Source organism: Saccostrea cucullata, unplaced genomic scaffold, assembly GCF_032062105.1.
Source record: "Saccostrea cucullata isolate Sc308-1 unplaced genomic scaffold, CSIRO_AGI_Scuc_v1 ctg1867, whole genome shotgun sequence".
Classification (NCBI taxonomy): Eukaryota; Metazoa; Mollusca; class Bivalvia; order Ostreida; family Ostreidae; genus Saccostrea; species Saccostrea cuccullata.
The window spans coordinates 106,196-127,760 of NW_026940998.1; the positions used below are offsets into that span (position 1 = coordinate 106,196).

Consider the following 21,565-nt stretch of genomic DNA (forward strand, 5'->3'; position numbering starts at 1 on the left):
AGCTTACATCCACCTCTTACTCGTGTTATTGATATAAAACACTATACAGTATGTAACGACCCTAGCTAAAAATTTGTTGGTTTGTTGTTGGGAAATTGTACACAAATTCTCTATCATTGGAGAGAGCTTACATAAAACTTTTATTTCTTAAAGATATCTTAATTAGGTAAAGTCATGGCAGTTTAAAGTTGCAAAATTTCAGTCGTTTTCTGGAATTTCTTGCTACATGAAGGATAGGGGTCAAGGCGTTTGCCAATGGGCCCAATCGCATATCAGAGAGTAGTCATTTCCATCTAATAAATTTTTAAAAAAAAAAAAAAAAAAAAAAAAACCTTGGTACTATGTCAGGAAAGTTCTGCTCTTTCTGATTCTGCTTATCTTTAATTATCTCTCTCTGAGACTCATGGCATTCATGCAGGGAAAAGACATTATTGTTTAAAATTTTCATAGTTTTATTAGGAAAACACAGATATGGTGACATCCATGTTAACTTGATATTTTGACAAGTCAGCTGATTATTAGTCTCAAAACAACAGCAGTTTTATGGACTTTTTGATCTTGAATACTGTATGTTATCTTCATAGGTTTCATGGAAACATATGAAATTACATTTTGATTTAAATAAATAAAGGGGAAAAAAATTCTTCTAAAAATATTAATAAAATCTTTAAAATACTGCTATGGAATCTTTGAAAAAAAAATAAATAAATAAATAAATAAGTAAATAATGATGCTAACCTATGACTGTATCCCTAATCCCAAGGGAAGTGTGTAAATAATTTAAATAATTTCTCTCAAATTGTATGAAATCTGTGTTACAAAATAATTTTCATACTGAGCATTTGTTAATTTCTATAAAACCTGTCTCTAAATTAAAAATAATCATCCTTTTAAATATAGGCTTAGATCATACAATCTAATTTGACTAGGATTTTCATTTAAAAATTTAGAAAAAACAGATTCCTTGTTTATATGCATGCTTTGTATTTTAGAGGCATTCAAATAGTTTACATTATATATTTCGCATTTTTGTTTATTTGATATTAAAATAATCGAAACATAAATTTATGATATTTTTTAACATCTGAGGAATATACTCATTAGGGAAATCACTCGCTCAACGTAATGAATACTCTTATTTTTAAAAATCTCTCTAATATATGTTTTAAGTATTCAATGATGGTGCCAAATATGCAGAATTTTTAGGTAAATCATGTATTTGAAAGCCTTAGTATTTACGAAATGTTAAATTACATGATCGCGTCTGGTGAGGCCTGAAAATTTATCAATGAGTTTGACCGTTAGGTCAAAGTGCGGTTGGCCAAAGGTTAAAGCACAAGGTTGAAACTTATATCAATTGAACTTTCACATTTATTACAACTTCCATGTTGTAGAAAGATATTACGATCTGATTGTTTGGAAAATTTCATTCATTTTTATTTTTTTTTAAACCTGTTGCATTTTAGATCTCGTGAATCTTCAATACATTTGTATGAATAATTAAACCTAAGAATATGCACAAAGATGGAAAGTTAAGTATAGTTTATCCGCTTTCCAAAAATGTAAGTTTTTGTTTCCCACAATGATATAATTTTTGTTGTTGTGGTTTTTGTTTTAAGATGTTAAAATGAATTTTGTTTCGGTTCTTTATTGCACACGGTGATTATCTCAGGTCGCTACTATGTGTGTTATGAATTCATTTTAATACAATTTTTGTTGAGTTTGTGCTCAATTCATGCATGTATGTGCTTGCTTTGCCATTTCATCTTTGTGAGTTTGTGCTCGCATAAGTATGGCAGAATCTATCTTTGAGTTTGTGCTCAATTCATGCAAGTTTGTGCTTGCTTTGCCATGATATTCATAGCGAGTTTGTGCTCGCATTATTATGGCAGAATCTATTTTGAGTTTGTGCTCAATTCATGCAAGTTTGTGCTTGCTTTGCCATGATATTAATAGCGAGTTTGCTGCTCGCATTAATATGGCAGAATCTATTTTGAGTTTGTGCTCAATTCATGCAAGTTTGTGCATGCTTTGCCATGATATTCATAGCGAGTTTGCTGCTCGCATTAATATGGCAGAATCTATTAAAGTTATTTAATTTATAAGGTTTTAATGATATTAATTATTTTTGGTTACCTGCATTCTGTCAAAACATTTTCTACAGGTTTCTGCTTTCTATAAGGGTGGGGTTTAATAATGCATATTTGGGGAGCAGCAGAACTTTCTATCTTGCTTCCTCTTGGCACAGACCACTGCAGGGGCAAACTATTACATGTTAGATTATCAGGGACTGCTTTAAAACCCATCAGGATCCAATGCTGAAGAGCCATTAGCAAGCCAATAATGTGAGAACATGACCCACTGGCTCTGAAAAAAAAACGAAAGTCGGGTTTAATTTTACGATTTTCACAGCAAAGATATCGGAATATTCAATGTAAATCATGTGCATCAAATTTTAAAACAAAACATACCCAGCTGTGCATGAACAATGCGCCAAACCCAAGGATCCTGGTGATACGTCTAGATTTAAAGAATGCGGAGAGTCATTTTTTCCGTTGGGAGCGGTGACATTTTGTGTAAATTCGGACTTCATTCTACTTGTCGCTTTTATACAATTTCACCCTCTAGAAATAATTTTCACTATAATACTTAAAGCCTTGCTGCCTTGCTTTCATGGAAATTTCTCCCTCTACATAATTTTCGGATATGTCATGAGGTAAGTCAGATAAAACTGCAAAAACGTGTTGATCTTGACTCTTTGCAGCCATGTTTATAAAGAGATGTTTGTCTAACCTCAGCATCCGTGACGTAGTTTGGGAAAAGGGACGGGACTTACAGAAAGCGCCGCGATTCGCGAATTCATTTTGGAAAAAAAAATCATTTGACATGATCAATTCTGGATCAAGGGTCCCATCGCACACAAGTTTGAGGGACTTCCACATCACAAAACAATGGATCAAGCGGTGAGCTTATTTGGTGTCAAGGAAAAAACCTTCTTAATTTTAATCGCATTTCAAGTCTCCTTAAATGAATTGGACGACATATCAAAATGAGGAAAAATATTCTAATTTATGAAAAACATTAGAATGAAATTATAGAATTTTATACCTAACCAATTATTATCATACCATCAGAACTTTACGCGTTATCAGAAGAGAAAACGTCAAAAAGGAAACGTGTGTTAAAGTGCGTGATTGTGGGGTAAAGATATATGTGTTAAAATGCGTGATTGTGGAGCAACGGTATATGCGTTAAAATGCGTGATTTTGTAAAAAAGGAGACTGTTAAAACTTTGTTCATTATGTTGCAATAATATTAATAGATATTATTACAACAGCAAACGCTTTGTAAATACAAAATATCAATTAATGTTGAAAATTCAATTCTGGAATAAAAATGAATAGAAAAATACGATTTAAGAACATATTTCCAAGATCTTCTTCTTCATTTTATATCTTTGACCTCTCACCACACATCCATCCTTTAAATAAAACATATGTACGAGGGTTGATCCAAAAGTTCGTGGAATTTCTTCATATTTTATTTATTTTTAAGTGGAATTGGTTGAAAATTACAAAGGAAAATATAGACACTTGATGAATATTTTAAATTAAAAAACATTTTAAATATCTCTGATAGTAATTATATGGCAGTTGCCATAGAAACGGTTGTTTGGAAATGCGGGGGAGACATAAACGCGTTTATTTTCATTTAAATTCTTAATACGTGAAATAAGATTTAAACCGCGCTATGTGGTATATAAAACGAAAATTTTGTCATTATAACAATTGCTTGATCTTTTATAAACATTTGTGTGAGAGTTTTACTGATTTTACTGGATATTTTGTTTATAAGTTGATGATTTTTTGCTCATCTTTAAGTTGTTAGATAACGTCAAAGTTCGGTCAAGTCGTCCTTTTTATGAAAATCCCGGGATCACTCTATCTTAAACGCGTATATTATTGACAGAGGCTTGGGAAAAATGCATTTAGTTACTGGTTCTCAGGTGGCATAAGAAATTTAAGAAAAATAGAACTTCCAAGGACGATCATTAACGGTGTGGTCGCTTTTTGGAGGGTCTGTTTTAAGTGTATATCCCCCTAGACAAATTAAAAGCGCTAATGGACGTTGTCGGCTGCCGTACTGTTCTTGGTATTGCTACTGAAATTAAAACATCATATGGAAATATGGGTAGTATTTTGAAATATGAGTAAAAAATGAAGATAAGTTGGTGCGAGAGGATACCCAGGCTTTTCTTGAGAAAAAAATGGAGAGAAGGGCAGCATTTTGTAGAACTACGTATTCGAATTGGACATAAGAGCGAGATGCTTCTATAACATTACGTGACATTACCAACTTGACGTTACGTCGAAGTCTCCCCCGGGTTTCACAACAATCCATTTTCAAAAAGCTGGTGTGACTTTAATAATAATTGGAAAGTGGTGAAATTTTCCAATATTGTTGCATTATGACTCTATATTATGAATATGCCTATTGTTTGGTTTTATTTAATCACGCTAAAATTTTAGAAAGAAATTCCACGAACTTTTGGATCAACCCTCGTATATCAACGAAGAAATGATTAAAGAATTTGCTTTTTTTTTAATTTCATGCATTGGTTCTGAAATGAAAGATAAACATTACTTATCAAGTGTAGTTTTCACAAAACATGTATTTTAATCACAAATTCAATGTTATGCTCATTACATTGATAGTGAAAATTTAAATATCTTTATAACCTCATGTTTTACGCTGCATATAATTATAAAAATGATATTGACCACAAAATTTCTTTAATATATTCAAGATTGCCTTCCGAAGCTCCCTGCAATATCTTAAAATCTAAAGGAATGGAGAGGGGGAACAAGAACTGACATCTTTTCAGATTCTCTATATTACCCATTTCCATGATTAAACAACAGTATTACCGCATCTCAGAAACATGTTTCCGATTTATATGTAAAATGAAATGCAAAATAATCCTACATTAAATTGAAAGAATTGTATACAGAAAGTTATATGCGATGAAAAATACAATTGAAAATAAAGATGAAGATTTGGAGAATACAAACAGCATTTAAGATTAAAAAAAATATATTTTCTTTTTATTACACACTTAGTAATAAATACAGGCTTTTTGCATATGCGATATGGCTGACGTCACAATAGCCGTATCAACCCTGCAGGGCTGATATGGATTTGCGGGGCTGATATCCGTATCAGCCCTGCAAATCCATATCAGCCCTGCAGGGCTGATACGGCTATTGTGACGTCAATATCACACCCTTAGTAAATTAAACCACAATAACAGTACTTGTGATCATATACAATTTTTTGGTGGGTTCATATTCTCTTAATTTTAACTTTTTGAAAATAAGGTTAATCTTAATTTACAAATACATGTATTGCTATAGAATATTTTCAAATTACGGATCAAGTGCATTGAAATAGAAGTAGAAACAAACCCAAATCGTATGAGACATTAGACTATGTACATGTATGTAAGAAGTCCATGCATGATTATTTACTTATTTTCTTCTCAACTGAATGTGTTCTGTATTTTATTACTAAGTATGTAATAAATATAATAAAACATACCCTTTTCCACATCACATCCTGTATCAGCCCTCGACCAATATCAGCCCTCGGGCCTTCGGCCCTCTGGCTGATATTGGTGTCTCGGGCTGATACAGGATGTGATATGGAAAAGGGTATGTATTATTCTCTATAATCACAACAAATCTTACAATTATTATAAATATGACCGTCAAAACAGTAGTGACAATATCAGCTATATAGAGTTCAATTTTTTTTTAATAAATCAATCTTCGAGAAAGTGTATTAATTCTAAATAGTGTTGCTTCCTGGATTTTGTGATATGGATCTTGTTGTAACGAATGCTCATAAGATTCTAGAGCTCCCTGAAAATCTCCACAAGTTTGTTGACAGATTCCTAGAATTTGCCAAGAAATATCTCTGACAAGAGGAGGTGCATAAACCCCGTCATCATAGAGCAGCAGATTCTGTAGATCCTGTAGAGATTGTTGTGACGTCATTGTGTCACCCAGTCTGTGGTGATTCAGTATAAATAACATGTGTAACGTCACTAGAGGCGGGATGAACAATATATTTATACCATTATCGTTACTGGTCTTCTGCTCTAGTACTAGTTCATCTATGTATATGTACCAACTGTATAACGCAATATCTGTCACTAAAGCATTCCTCATTTTATGACCTAGAGACATCCCCATCGTGCAACGTCTAAACATGTCTACATTTACATGATAACTGTTCTTGTACATGTGCATCACGTATGGCTTTGTTATTCTGTTAAGAGCTTTCTGTAAATAACTGAGTGACTTTTCATATCTACACGTTTTGTTGAAGTACATTGCCTGATAAAGAATATTTGAGGCGCAACCTAATGCACATGACAGTTTTAACAATCTGGATACACTACTAGCTTTGTAATAAACCTTATTGCGATTGTTATCTGAACACACGACACTCAGGTTCAACATGGCAGTGTTTTGTAGTACTTCTGATGTAATATATTGTATTGTAGCCTCCTGGTATGGCGTCAATCTTTTACTAACAACCATTTCAATGTTCCTCATGAGAGCTGCGAAAACTGAAACACTTGAAACTCTTTGGCTATAATCATGGAGTTCCTCAAATAAAGTAATGTCAAGCTCAGTGTTAGTAATGATACTACCCTCGTCAGTACAAACTCTCAATCCTCTGTATAAAATGGCCTGACTGAGGAACGGTCGTAACGTTTCACTCAGTAGTAGACTTGATATACCCTTGCAATACAATTCGTTCAAATTATTAAACAGTAATGTTTGCATGGATCCGGTTACTTTAAATCGGAACATATTATTTTCCGGAATAAAAAAGTTTGGACATTCTCCAATAAATACCCAAAATATCAATAATTTAAAGCATCGCCAGAAACAAGGCAATACGTTTTCTGGTGTCCAAGTCAAGGAGTTGTTAGTCTGAATTACCCAAAATACAGCCGTTTTTATAAAGTATGAACATAGAACGGGCGAACCTTCATTTAAATTGACAACCTCTCTAAGAAATATTTTAAACAGACCATAACATAAAAACTGAGTGTGGTTCATTGAATAAACTAACTTTTGTTCCGCCATTGAGAATGAAAGTCTCCATTCTTGATTGCTTTCAGGTGTACTGCCAACAGGAACAACATGGAATCCTGAGCTTAATATATTTGATAAAACAACCTCGGACGGCCATCTTTGTCGTCGACACCTATGTATCCAGGCAAAAACTAATGCTGGCCAGTGATAGGATCGAAAACAAAATGCACAGTCTGTTTCTTTATTACCCGTGCAATATGTTAAACAAGGTCCATGAGAGATAGAAGAAGAGCTAAAATTAAAGGTCTGTATGACCCGTAGGTGATTTTCACGAAATAATGTACTAGAAATATACACCTTGTTATTGATCTCTACACAGGATGACCTAACTTCTTCATCATTAGAAGGACTCATCAAATTAAGTCTGGTAAACCCCGGTGGTAGATCATCACATTCCATCAGAATTACAGTGTGTTGTGGGATACGATAGAGACTGATCTGAGAGAGATCACATATCACATTGTGGTCTAAAGGCCAAAACATAAAATCATGATCAGAGGTTATCAATCTGAATCCCTCACGTCTACTTCCACTCCTCATTATGTCAAGTCCTTTGACTCCTTTCATGATGTTGAAAGGTTTATTAACCACCTCATCAGTGTCCATCACTACTCTCCTGATCCTCACTTCAGTAGGACTCCCAATTTTAAGACACAGTCCTACATAGACAGCCTCTGACAGGCGAGGTATGTGGTCCATTATGATGTATATTCTGAAAATATGAAATAGTGTGTACATATAAGTAGAAAACACATCTTAATGCTCTTTGTATTGTCGTATTTCTAATTCATGTAATATCCATTTAAAAACGTTAAACACAGTGATACGTGTATATCTCTCTGTTGTTCAATACTCACTAGGAACAATGACTAGTTTGCATAGTTCTGTGGATCTGTAAAAGGGTTGTACTTTTGTATAAAGGTGTTTTGTCGTTAAATCACCATTACATCCTCAATCGGGCGCTTCTAAAATTAAAACACCTTTAAGCAGCATAGTAGTAATATCCTACCACATTCCAGTATATATGTTTACTAATAGTTTCAAGTGTACTTATAACAATAAAGTACGAATATTTTGCCAATCATATAAATTTAACTGTATATAACATACATACCTTGAATGTTACCTGCAGGGAGAATCTTCAACTGTGGAAAATCCAGGTCTCTACTTTCGGTTTTGAGAATAAATAGATAAACCCGTTAACTAGTTTTTTTTAAATTCTTTAAAATGAACTTCTTATGAAAAAGGGAAAAATACGGTTTCAATACAGATCTTGACCTTTATTTCTTCTAAAATATGGAAGTGAGAAGACAAATAAATATTCACCATTTCGGTTTTCTTGAAATTCTGTGCATATGATGCAGTAAAAACATACAGATCATTTTTCCAATATGATCTCCTATATGCTAAGTGTAACGTGCTGAACTTGTGCATTTTCCCGTATTCTCCTAAAAGGTAAAAAAGATTACAAAAGATATAAATATTCAATGAAATTTCCTTTCAGAAAATATACAGCACATGCGTCGCCCACAATTTTCTGCATAAAACTTTGAAATGTACTATATTAATGACGTCATATATTTGGGATGGTCAATCTTCATACTATATTCTTTATTGATTTATCACATTCAGCTGATGAACTACATGTAATCAGCTAATAAAGCCGATTCCATATCTTTTAAGGAACATGGAAGTTTTAGGACAGAATAAAGCTGAAACCGTACCCCCTACTTTTCAACATGAGGCTTCCTACCTACTAAGATGATTATCAACAAATTTTTTAATCATTTCAAATTCATCATTTCAGTATTTCTTTTCAATTCAATGTTCAATACGTTCGGTTGGGAAGAAACATGAAGTAGCTTGAATACATGTTTCCGTATTTTAAATCAAAATTATTATTTTCATTTGATATTTTCAACTTTTGAAATTATACTTATTATATTTTCCAATTTGTAATCAATAATTGTTTCTTTACATCATATTTATCATGGTGTTGAAGTTTTTTTTTGGATGAGAAGACCTAAATTTGTGTGGTTGTTTCCCTTTTTAGGGCTACTCTTTTTGTTTGCATGCACGAACTCAACAGTATAATGCTCTATTTGCTCAGATAATTTACTGATAATTCACAGTAAATCATTGGTACATGTAAGTAAACTATAATGCAAATTATACTGCGTTCATACATTGTACACCAGCTACATGTAGAGCAAAGTTATCTTATGCGAATTAAAATTTTACCTCTACAAAAAGGCTATTCTGTAAGGCTATTTTGACGACATTTTATATCACCAGGTCATGTATACAGAGACATCCATACAATACAATAATCGCAGAGGCTACAGGTATACATATTGTGATTAACGTTTTCTTTGATTTTAAACCAAATATAGCACAAATACCTATATCTAACCACCAACATGTGTCCTGTGACTTAATTCTGACCTAATCCCAAGCATCAAAATTTATTTAGAATTGGCTTCCCTTAGCCTTCACACGGAACTAAAGCGAAGTAATTATTAATGCACAGAAAAAATGATTCCAGTTAAAGTAATTCTGATTAAGTTTTCCGTGGGAATGTGATTCAAACTTTATTTGCAGTAATTTACGTTTAATTCGAATTAATCCTTTTTATGTAAACATGGCACATTAAGTGAATCCTATAAGTTTACCTTTTCAACTTTCATTTAGAATTATTCCAAGTGAGTTAAGGGTACGTTAAGTTAAAACTTAAAACCCGTAATTTCTATTTATATTCGGAACTTTACATACTGCAAAGAAAATAGTAAGATTTTTTTCTAATACATTCTTGGTACCCACAATATCCGATAGACGGTACATATAATGACGTCATATTATGACGTCATCGACCTGTACAACACAAGTTTATAAGAAACATCAACAAAATCGCTTCGTCGCAAGGGCATACATTACTTTGTTTTACAGAAAAAAGTATGAAAAGAAAAAGAATATTACAAGGGATAACAATATTGCTGACAAATGTCGACACTGCAATTGTAAAGTTAATATTCGTACAGTATTTAGTTGAAACAGGGTAAAAATACACAGTCCAGTTTAAGTTTAGTCATTTTTTAATCATTTGAAGAAGCGCATAGGATTTGTGCAGCAGTTTTCTTACTTTTAAGATTATCCTCCTTAATTTTCTTTTAAACTAAATAGGATATGCCCTTGTGCCGATGTTGTTTTGTTGATGTGTTTTATAACCTTCGATGGGAAAGAACTATGACGTCTTAATATGACGTCATATTATGCACTTGCAATAATATACTGTCGGTAATAGGTATGTATAAGAAAATAAATCTAAATATGCTTGTACATAAAAAACACAATTTATGAATTTTTATTAGCTCCTTTGCGGAGAAAAAGCATATCTGTTGCCTTAACTCACCTGCGTTTTTTAACATTCATTATTTTCATTTTAATATGTGTTTGTCTGCATTGGAATTCAATATGCTGATCATGATGTTTCTTATTTTAATAAACTGTTAACACTCTTAAAGAGTGCTTCCTATAAAGTCCATTCAAACAACACTTTTGGAGAGGAGCAAACACGGAAGAAAAAAAGGAACAGATGACACAAGATTTAATTTGAAAGAGATATGGACAACAGTCTTAGCTTAATATTTTTTAATTAATTTTATTCCATTTTTACAAATATTTGACATTTTTATGATCATCAAAAATTCAATTAAAGTTATCGAAATACCAGAGACATATTTAGAGATTCAAACATTTGTTATGTAAACAGAGAACGTGTTACACAAGGTATGTATTTGTTTAAATAAACAAAAATAGGATGGGTGATCAAAAAAATTTTGAACTAATTGAATAAATTTCATAAAAGAAACAATATTTGGTTTTAATGTTGATTATACATCTATTTTACATTAATCCTCCCCAATTTTACTTCGCATCAATCACCGTTCTGCGCATGCGTGAATCATGTGATATTGGCGGTCACGTGACCCCTTCGTAGCGTTCTGTCACAAAAGTTGAAAGATTTTTCTGAGTTTTATATTTTTTTCCATGTGAGTTAAATGTTATGTCAAGAACAATTTATTTGTCAGAAATGTCCATATCTCGGCAACGGAATGAGTTGATAAGAAAATTCTTTCCAAAAATAAGCATTGCGACCCTTAAAACACAACTATTCTGTCTCGGCAGATACCCTTATTCAAGGTGGAGAGAGAATGGGTGCCTCCTTTTTATCATATCTACTATGTTTAAATCAAAAGTAAACAATATCTTATGTATTTGATAATTATATTTTTGTTCAAATATTTAACTATTTTTCAAAGTATTAATTGGAGGTCTTTGATAGCAAATTGCTTAATTAGAAATACATATCTTTTCAAACTTGCTTTCACTGGGCAAGATGAGAAGTATCATTTTTAACCATGTGCCTTCCTTCACCAAAACGATCAATCCAATCATTTATTGAATTTATAGGAACTCATTTATCTCAACAAACTGTGTGCAAATTATTATATGATACTGCAGAGAGATTTCTAAGATATACAATAAATTGTACAGTCCTTTGTTAAACGATTTCGACTGAGACAACCATTTTTCGTTACAAGTGACCTACAAAGTAACGTCATTTTCTTATTGTGACGTCACAAACAAGAAGAAAAACTTTATTCAGGATATGGTATTTATAAACCCTTTGTATGGCTGTGTGTACCTAATTTCATTCTAATCTGAATTGTGGGTTTGTATATATAGAGATAGTTCGCGAACTTTTTGATCACCCCTCGTACTTATGTATATTTGATCAAAGCAAATAATTTCAATAAATACGGTATTTCTTAATAATATTGGACAGTTTCTTGTAATAAGCTGAATTTCACTTTGTTATAAATATGTTTTTTTTGTAACAAAAACAACACACAAGCCTGGTCTACAGTATGAAAATCTTTAACTTCAGTATCACTATTTTTAATCAACATGTGTTCCAAAAAAATTTGTTACCTTAAATTATCACAGCTCATGTTACCTTAAATCATCACAGTTCATGTTACTTTAAATTATCAAAGCTATTGTTACTTTAAATTATCACAGCTAATATTACTTTAAACTATCACAGCTCGTGTTATTTTAAATTATTAAAGCTCATGTTACATACAAATAAATTTTTCCCGGTATAAATACTGACACAGAATATCTGTAAATCAAAGATTGAGAAAGAAAAAAAATGTAGTGGTTCCACACGACATGGCTTTTTTATATATGGTCTTTCTTTTAAAAAAAAAAATCTTACAACTTCAAACTTTGAGGTGAGGGATGACTTTGTAAAAACCATTTTGTCTTTCAGAGGACTACTAGATTAAAAATCGTCTTTGACTCTATATAGTCCTTATAGAAATTTTATCGTTTAAGGTACCACAGAGTCTGACACATATGTTTCATACTTGAATATTTTACTTGAAAAAAGACGGTAATAGTAATCTAATAGCGAGGCTATATGATAAACGTGATAACTTTTTTATCGTCAATTTCCCTTACTTATGCAGCAATATACAATCATCACCTGCATACGGAGTGTATATATCTCAGTTGATTCGATATGGAAGAGCATGCTCTACGTATGAACAATTTCTAAAATGAGGTAAATTATTGAAAAGCAAGTTGATGAAACAAGAACATCAGCAGCCATTATTCATACACTGAAATGACGACGGGTTATTCCGTTATTTCACGATTATGACAATGCGCACACGGCGGATGTGACTGGTCAGCAGGGGATGCTCACTCCTCCATGACACCTGATCCCACACGTGATGTTTGGAGATACTTGTTTACTCTGCTATTATTTTGTATTGTTTTATGGACTTTGTTATTGAATAACATTTGTTACTTCCATATACATCTTTAAATAATATTAATACTGCCAATGTTGCCTTTATTCAAAGCCGTTTTTTGTGATGATCATTTTATCTCTGCATTCAGCTCTGACTATTATATCATACAGTACCTAAACCCAATGTAAATGTCGTTCAACTGACAAGAACTATTAAAATCAATAATCTCTTTTTTAAAACTATAAGTTATTTAACATGAAAAATTATTTTCAATAGTTATTTTTGTTCGATAAAATGTCATTGGTTGATATTTAAAGAGACAAAAATTCACAATTCATACTCAACGTACATTTAAAACTGCTACTGCTTTAGGGACATATTTTTGTTTTCTTGATTAATAAATCTTGCCTTGTTTTTTACTTAAAAAAGTTAAAGTTATTTTAGCATTTTACGGTTTTGTGAAACTTATCCTTTTACATTAAAACAGACATTTTCTTTTCGTACCTTAAACAAAAAGATAAAATTTCAGAGAGCCTTGTTACGTTAATTTAAAACATTATTTATAAACATTTATTTCGTTCCCCATAATCCGTTTTCTGTGAAGATAGTTTCCTGATTGTACACTCATTTTGAGAAATAAATTTTACGTTAGATTAGTTCAATTCTTGTTAACCTGACAAGATATGAAATCAATTAACATTTTACTATATTACGGGTGTTTGAACAAGTCCTCTTTGTTGCATTAAAAAAATATTGCTTACATAAATTTAAACCATGTGTGAGTTGGAGTTTAAAGAGGTAAGACTTTAAAAATAATCAAGTACATTTAAAACGTCCACCGATTAAGGAACATGGGATGAATTTAATATTTCTTCAAGATAACCATTTGCAACTGCTTCATACTATTGGAATTTCCAAGGAAACTCAAGAAAAAAATAACATTAAAACTAAACAAAAGAGGAATAAGAATGGTCATTTATTCAAACAAGTGCAATAAATGACAAACAGTAAAAATACATACAATCAAATTAAAAGGACTAGGGACAAAAATATTATGCTATGAAACCGCAAGGTCGGTGCACGATTCTGACTAGAAAAAGAAACAATAAATGCTATTGACAACAATGAAGCACCTGTGTTACATCTAAAAAACGTCCCTGAGTCTCAATTGTAAAAATTGTTAATCCAAAAAACATCTATCTAAAAAATGTCAGCATATATACATGTACAACAAAAAGACAATATGGGGCGTCATCTGCCCTGGTGGCTATAATGGCCTAAAACAGAAGGCATTTTTAAAAAATATATACAACAAAATAAAAAAGGTGGAGGGGAGGGTGGTGGTTAGACAATGAATGCAGCCAATGTTTACAAATAAGATAACCAATGCGCATGCGCATGGGAAATTCCACTAGGAGCTATGCAGAGCAGTAGCTGAATCTATTAATAGCTAGTACTGCGTATAAAGCTAAAAATGAACACACAATGCAACCACCATAAACCATTTATATATATAAATGTGTTTTATGTTGTTTGGCAATCTCCCCGAAAATATAACAGTAACAAAAAGTAAAGGAATAAGAATGGTCATTTATTCAAACAAGTGCAATAAATGACAAACAGTAAAAATACATACAATCAAATTAAAAGGACTAGGGACAAAAATATTATGCTATGAAACCGCAAGGTCGGTGCACGATTCTGACTAGAAAAAGAAACAATAAATGCTATTGACAACAATGAAGCACCTGTGTTACATCTAAAAAAAGTCTCAATTGTAAAAATTGTTAATCCAAAAAACATCTATCTAAAAAATGTCAGCATATATACATGTACAACAAAAAGACAATATGGGGCGTCATCTGCCACCGTAACAAGGTAGCATTGTAATACCGGCGCAAGAAGTAAAAGAAGCTCATGCTGGCTTGTTACCGCCCCCATCCAACAACGTCATAGACAAAACAAAAATTAGATGTCAAACCATTTTCTTGCTGACAATTACTATAAGGATCAAATGAAAGTGTTATGTACACAAAATTAAAATGCATGAAAGGACAATACTCTAGAAGTTAAGGTTTTACTTGAGCCCCTGTCTCAAGAAAAACTACTAACATTTACCATACTTAGAGCCCCTGTCTCTAAGTAACAATGTCGTATTAAGGATTACCTTAAGCCCCTGTCTTAAGGTAAAAACGAGTTGTTGTGGCAAAAACACTTAACCATACTTAGAGCCCCTGTCTCTAAGTAACAATGTCATATTAAGGATTACCTTAAGCCCCTGTCTTAAGGTAAGAACGAGTTGTTGTGGCAAAAACACCTGAAGCCCCTGTCTCCAGATAATCTTAATACGGGGTAATAGAAGGGATGCGAATGTACTTCTTAAAGGCACTGGACTTCCAACGACCCATGTTTTGAATTTGAATTTCTGTGTATCCCGTTGCAGCTGCTGTTGTTGCTGCACCTATCTTGAAACTGTGGGCCTGATATTTCGAAAGATCTAAATTGCTAAATTTAAGAGCGAGCCGAAGTTGTGAAGTAAAATATTGGCGGGGGACTGGGGTGTTGTCCATAAAAGAAAAAAGGGGTGCTTCTGGGGAATCATGTTTTCTGATGTTAAGGAAATCTGTGATAGCGCGGTATGGACAAAGCAATGGGTTTATAGTGTTCTGACATAGGTGGATAGTTGTAGAATTTGACTTTGAATGTTTGAAATGAGGTATTGCAACTTCCAGGAAACCTATGCCATTTGTTTTGTTACCCTTTGATATATGTTTTGCTAATAGATAATGATGGGTTTTGCTGTTGGTTTTAGTAATTTCTCCTACCCTTAGAAAAGCGCAATAAGCTAAGATAAACATGGCCCGAAGCAAAATTCTTGAAAAATATGAATCTGCAGTGTAGGGGAGGGCCTGTACTAGTTTTAGGAGAATATCTGGGGTTATTGGGAGTCTAGGGTCGTTAATCGGTTTTGCTTTTAGAAAGCCTTGAAGCATTTTTTTGATAATGAAATGTTGGGTAACATCCTGGGAAGAACTTAGCTGAAAAATGAAGCTAAGAGCGGATATAATGGTTCGAGTAGTGGACGCAGCTAAATTTGTTTGGTAACAATTTGCTATGAAGTAAGCTAGGTTTTCCAAACAGGGTGGTAGTGGTGACGTTTCTTGACCGTAAGTTTGTAATATAAAGAGCTTGTATGCCTGGAATGCCGATTTGTATGCTGCAACTGTGGACGGTGATAGAGAACAATACAGCAAGGACTCTGTGGTTTGATTCAGAGACTTATCAATGCTGGGTTCACAGGGGTGCAGGCCGGATCCATGTAAGGAAACCGTGTTTGGAACTCTTTGACCTGCAATCGAGAAAGTAGATCTGCAGCTATATTTTTGACTCCTTCAATATGTTTAGCTTGAAAATGTATATTGTATGTTAGGGATAAGACCATCAGTCGTCTCATGAGTTGCATAAGCGATGCATATTTAGAAGAGTTTTTGTTGATGACATGAACAACTGCTAGGTTGTTAGAGTGCAGAATAACAGTGCTGTTAGAAAATAAGTGTCCCCATATGTCGAAAGCGATCACAATAGGCAGGAATTCCCTGACTGAGATGTGAAAATCAACCCATTGAGTAGGAAAAGGAGCATAAAACCATTTCCTACCAAAAGTACAGCCGAGCCCCAAATTACTAGCGTCAGTAAATAAGTGCAAAGAGGAGGATGTGTGTTGCACCCCTGAGGGGAAAAAGGCTTTAGCGTTAAAATGATCCAGGAAAATGGCCCATGCTCTCAAATCGGCTCGGGCTTCTTTGTCTAGATTCCTATGATGAGAAGGATTTTGCAAACCTCGAGTAAGATTGATGATCCGCCTAAGGAATGTGCGTCCAGGGGGAATAACTGCGCAAGCATAATTTAAAGTACCTATCAATGACTGCAGTTGGCGGAGTGAAGCGGTGCGCTTATTTTGGAATGATTTTATTTCAGATTTTAAACGCTGCAACTTATCAGCAGGAAGTCTAATTTCCAATTTTAATGTGTCCAATTCCAACCCCAAAAATGTCAAGGTGGTAGTTGGGTGAACAGTTTTCTCGGATTTGATAGGGAGATTGATATCTTTGGCAAGGGAATAGAATGCTAAAAGTGAGCTATAGCAGTCTATGGACCTGGGGGGACCCACAAAAAGGAAATCATCTAGTATGTGCACGCAATAAGTTACACCGAACTTGTTCTCTAAGATCCACTGCAAAGCTGAACTGAACTTTTCAAAGAGATGGCAAGAATAACTCAAGCCAAATGGAAGTGTTTTGTCATAATAATATGACCCAGATATCATGAAACCTAGCAGTTCAAAATCCCGTGGATGTATGGGTATTTGTTTGTAGGCATTTTCCAGATCGGTTTTTGCGAGAAGAGCCCCCCTGCCAACTTGTTTGATGATTGCAATGGCTGTGTCAATTGATTGGTAACTTACTGTAGTCATTTCTTTGGGGATGTGGGAATTGATGGAGTTCCCTTCCGGGTAAGACAAATGATGGATTAACCTAAAATCCCCAGGGACTTTTTTAGGGACTAGACCTAAGGGGGAAATTTGAATATTTTGGAAAGGTGGCAATAGAAAAGGACCAGAGACTCTTTTAGCTTCGATTTCCCTACAAATCTTGTCCTGTAATATTTTTTCTTTGCCTAAGATAGAAGATAGGTTACGAGAAAACCTAAATTTACGCTCCCCCATATATGGGATCTTAAAACCTTGAGTAAAGCCTTCTATTAAAAACTGCGATATAGAATGGTCATATCCAGCTAAATAATTTTGAAGCTGTTGAACATTGATCGGAGTAACGATAGAGTCAGAGTTTTTTAGAGGGGGCTGTCGATTCTGTTCTGGTTGCGCCTTGTTTGGAGTTTTGTGTCTGAGGTTTGTCATTTGGTTTAAACTTTGGGCATTGTCTCTTGTGGTGTCTAGCCGCACAGATTTGGCAGACATGGGGGTGTGGACATCCTTTAGTTTTACAGAATCCGTTATTGTTGTATGAGAAGCAATAGCGGTGCTTAGCCTGGGTGTTTGAGGCACGAAAGGGCTGGTTTCTATTTTTAAACTTAAGCTCTAGTCCCTGTGCCATGGCTTCCTGGTACAATTCTATATTTTTCGATTGCCATGGGCAGGCTTTTGGATCCAGTTGTCGCCAGCGTCGGAAACTTTCATCGTAGGCAATAGCCGCCTTGTCACCGCTTGATTTAGAAATTTTTTGCACGATTTGGCCGTATACCATAAGATTTGGTACTTCGTTAGGGTGTTTTTCCGCGTAGATAGCAACAAAAACATGGAAACACTCGATCCATTTGTAGATGGAAGTGATTTGAGTTTTGTCTGAAGTCTTTTTAAAGATCAGATGTCCGTCTTTTTCTATAGTCCTGTAACTTTCGTCTTCATCAGGGTCAATGGGTTTAATTAGTGAAGCAAATTTGACGAACTGGTAGCTCTGAATTTTTGCCCGTGTTTTTTGATCTACGCCTAACGTTAAGGACAAGGCAGATAGGGTCTGGGGGGGATCTGAGTTAGCTACACAATCTTTGTTCGTGCTATCTAGAGATTGATCACCTGTAATTTCGCTAAGGAGTGTAGATGCTGGCGACGTCATACTTGGTTCCAGTGGCACTGGTGGCGGAGGCGACGATGCAGTTGGCTGAGGCGAGGATGCAGTTGGCTGAGGCGAAGATGCGGTTGGAGGAGGCGAAGATGCAGACTTGGACTTAAAATAATCGTCCATACACGTTTTAAACGTCTCCTCGATCGTCGGCATGATTTTCGACATGCATTGCTGGAAAATTATACTTCTTCGCCTCTCGTCTCTGATGTTGTCGTTGTTGTAGGCTGATCCTGACGTTTGGTCGAGGTTCTTCTTCGTTTTGGTCTCGAAGCCATCCTAAGAAAATTCATAAGTCATAAATAAGGTGGTAATTAGAAACAACTGTACGAGTGCTACCAATCAGTGTTTACTGAAAATATCATTATAATCAGAACCATTAAGGCTTGCATTAACTGCATATATGTTTATAAATCATATCTTTTGTTTGCTATTGATAAATAAAGTAGTATATTGTATAAATATATGTGTGTACATATTTTGCCACAATTGGCCGAATTATTAAGCCTTGTGGATGAATTAAATAAAAGCACAAACTGCTAGAGCAGTGTGATATCAAATCATAATATAAAATATAATACCACTATATGCCGAAGCTGTGTGGTTGGATCGTATATAACCACTATCCGCCGAAGCAGTGTGGTAACAAATCATGATCCGTATACATATAAAAAAACCATATTGCCGAAGCAGAATGGTTCAATCATATAAAAACACAATCTGCCGAAGCAGTGTGGTTGGATCGTATATAACCACTATCCGCCGAAGCAGTGTGGTAACAAATCGTGATCCATATACATATAAAAAACCATATTGCCGAAGCAGAATGGTTCAATCATATAAAAACACAATCTGCCGAAGCAGTGTGGTGAACTAATTATAGTTCATATATTAGCATTTGCCATTAATTGTGGTGCCTCCATTTGAAGCATAAATAAAAGTTGTTACTGCCAAATAATTAAGCAGTTAGAACATGAATGATTTAGACCAAAGAAACGATTACGGCTAAATCATTAGGTTTTTCGTCATACAGAAATAGGTAGCCAAAAAACTCTTACCTTCCAAGTCAAAATAAAAACAATATTGGAACCCACGGATGTAGATTCACCCTAGGACACAAACTTCTGCTGTAACCAAAATAATTGAATTGTAAACATTGCTGAATATGCTTAACCAAAGGAGCAAAAATATGGACGATTCATGAAATTATTATGTAATATAAACCATAAAACTTTTATACAACTTATTAAATCAAATATTATATGCATGATGATCATAAAAATAAAAAGTTAAAGAAATTTAAAATGTTAACAAGAACACATAATGTGTATTTTCGCCTGTAGACCCGAGAAGCCCCTGTCTTCAAGGGTAATTAGTGATCCCTGGATAACAGAAGGAGAATTCCTCTAATTTGTCTTAAGAGTTTGTACTGTCCAAGATGATTTAAATGGATTCCGTCGCATAAAACGTTATTCCTGCTGCAGGTAAAACCTTTTAGTCTCCAAAAGTGCATGTCGTCTTGTGTTACGCAAGTCTTCAACAAGCGGTTAGCCTGATCCACTCGACGAGTGTATTCCGAAGGGCTGATATGTCTTGTCCGATCCCGGGGAATAAAACTCAAAATCACCACGCTTTTGATGTTGAATTGTCTCTTAAGTAGTGACACAAATGAAATCAGTCTCATTACGATACAGTCAATGCCTCAGAGGAATCTAAATCGTTGCCTCCCAAATTCACAATGACATGCTGCGGTCGCTTATCTCTGATCGCGGCAGTGATGGCGCGGGTGTGTGCGTGATTACCGATTGATCCGCCACTTATACCATAGGATTCAAACGATCCCAAGTTCCTTATATTAAATGTTTCAACGGGATGTTTACCATTCACAAAGTTTCCAAATCTGCGTACATGTGAGTCGCCAACAAAAAGAATGTGCATCTTGGCGATTTTACTTAACGATGCGCTGTTGATATCAGGTTACGGCGATGTGCAAACTGGAAGATGAAGCGACGCTATTCGCCTTATGACATAAATAGGCTCCGAATCGAACAAATTACCTGTTAAAAACTTTCTGTAAGACACAATCCTCAATAAGATAATACTCCTTTACGGGGAAATTCCATGTAAAAAAGCTATTGGGATATTTTCCGTGTTTTCTTTTAGACAATGAATGCAGCCAATGTTTACAAATAAAATAACCAATGCGCATGCGCATGGAAAATTCCACTAGGAGCTATGCAGAGCAGTAGCTGAATCTATTAATAGCTAGTACTGCGTATGAAGCTAAAAATGAACACACAATGCAACCACCATAAACCATTTATATATATAAATGTGTTGTTCATCAAATTAAGTATAAACTACATTCGTCTTCACAAATTCTTTTTCATGATGAGTTCAAAAAACAGCAACACATACGATTAGATAAACCTTGAATTTATTTTTCCTCCTTGTCTTTCAATTCTTTACAAGGCTTTCTATTTTTCTTTTATATCAATATAGTGTTTTGTTCATGTCATGTTTTATCATTGAAGGGGATTTTGAAAAAATTAATTTATAACTCTTAAATGTGGAGCAGAAAATATCCAGATTAAAAAAAAATATATAGATTTGCCTATTATTGTCTCATAATTAAAGTCTAAGTGGAAATTGCAGTGAAACGCAGATTGGGCGATATGAATTTTTAGAATGATATATAATTTCTCAGCGAGAAGTAAGGACAGATGATACAAGCAAAAATGAGTGCATTGATTAGTATATCTTTGTGGCCTAATTTCATTGAAAATGATGCAAAATATAAATTTCTAGAGTATAAAAAAATCTTAAGCCTTCTATGAAGTTCAAATTTCTGCCTTGTTGAAACCATCCTTAATAATCTATACAAATATTTTGTTAAATTCAAATTCCATTTTTGTGAAAATTTTAATAAAAAATA

At 34.1% G+C, this 21,565-nt stretch overlaps 2 protein-coding genes across 5 annotated transcripts; both read right to left on the bottom strand.

The window, feature by feature from the left end:
- Window positions 1-5,813: 5,813 nt before the first annotated feature.
- LOC134256899 (uncharacterized) lies at window positions 5,814-7,868 on the bottom strand. Its single transcript, XM_062739577.1, has one exon. It carries the CDS (start codon window positions 7,866-7,868, stop codon window positions 5,814-5,816), a length of 2,055 nt encoding a protein of 684 aa, XP_062595561.1.
- A 6,895-nt stretch (window positions 7,869-14,763) lies between these two features.
- LOC134256898 (uncharacterized) lies at window positions 14,764-20,935 on the bottom strand. 4 transcript variants are annotated; one of them, XM_062739576.1, is made up of 4 exons: window positions 20,688-20,935; window positions 19,689-19,754; window positions 18,585-18,909; window positions 15,213-16,340 (listed from the first exon to the last, which is right to left on the bottom strand). In XM_062739576.1, exons 3-4 carry the CDS (start codon window positions 18,796-18,798, stop codon window positions 15,334-15,336), a joined length of 1,221 nt encoding a protein of 406 aa, XP_062595560.1. In that variant the 5' UTR covers window positions 18,799-18,909; window positions 19,689-19,754; window positions 20,688-20,935; the 3' UTR covers window positions 15,213-15,333. The 4 variants fall into 4 exon arrangements, with proteins under 4 accessions (XP_062595557.1, XP_062595560.1, XP_062595559.1 ...); XM_062739575.1 differs by having other exon boundaries at window positions 19,689-19,757; XM_062739573.1 differs by adding an exon at window positions 14,764-15,205 and having other exon boundaries at window positions 15,307-16,340; window positions 18,585-20,935.
- Window positions 20,936-21,565: the final 630 nt, after the last annotated feature.

Excerpts from the sequence above, each read along its gene's own strand:
- LOC134256899 (XM_062739577.1), bottom strand. The coding sequence starts at position 7,868 with ATGGACCACATACCTCGCCTGTCAGAGGCTGTCTATGTAGGACTGTGT.
- LOC134256898 (XM_062739573.1), bottom strand. The coding sequence starts at position 18,798 with ATGTCGAAAATCATGCCGACGATCGAGGAGACGTTTAAAACGTGTATG. Across the intron at positions 16,341-18,584 it reads ACTCCTTAGCGAAATTACAG|GTCAAAGAGTTCCAAACACG; the intron begins GTGATCAATCTC and ends TCTCGATTGCAG.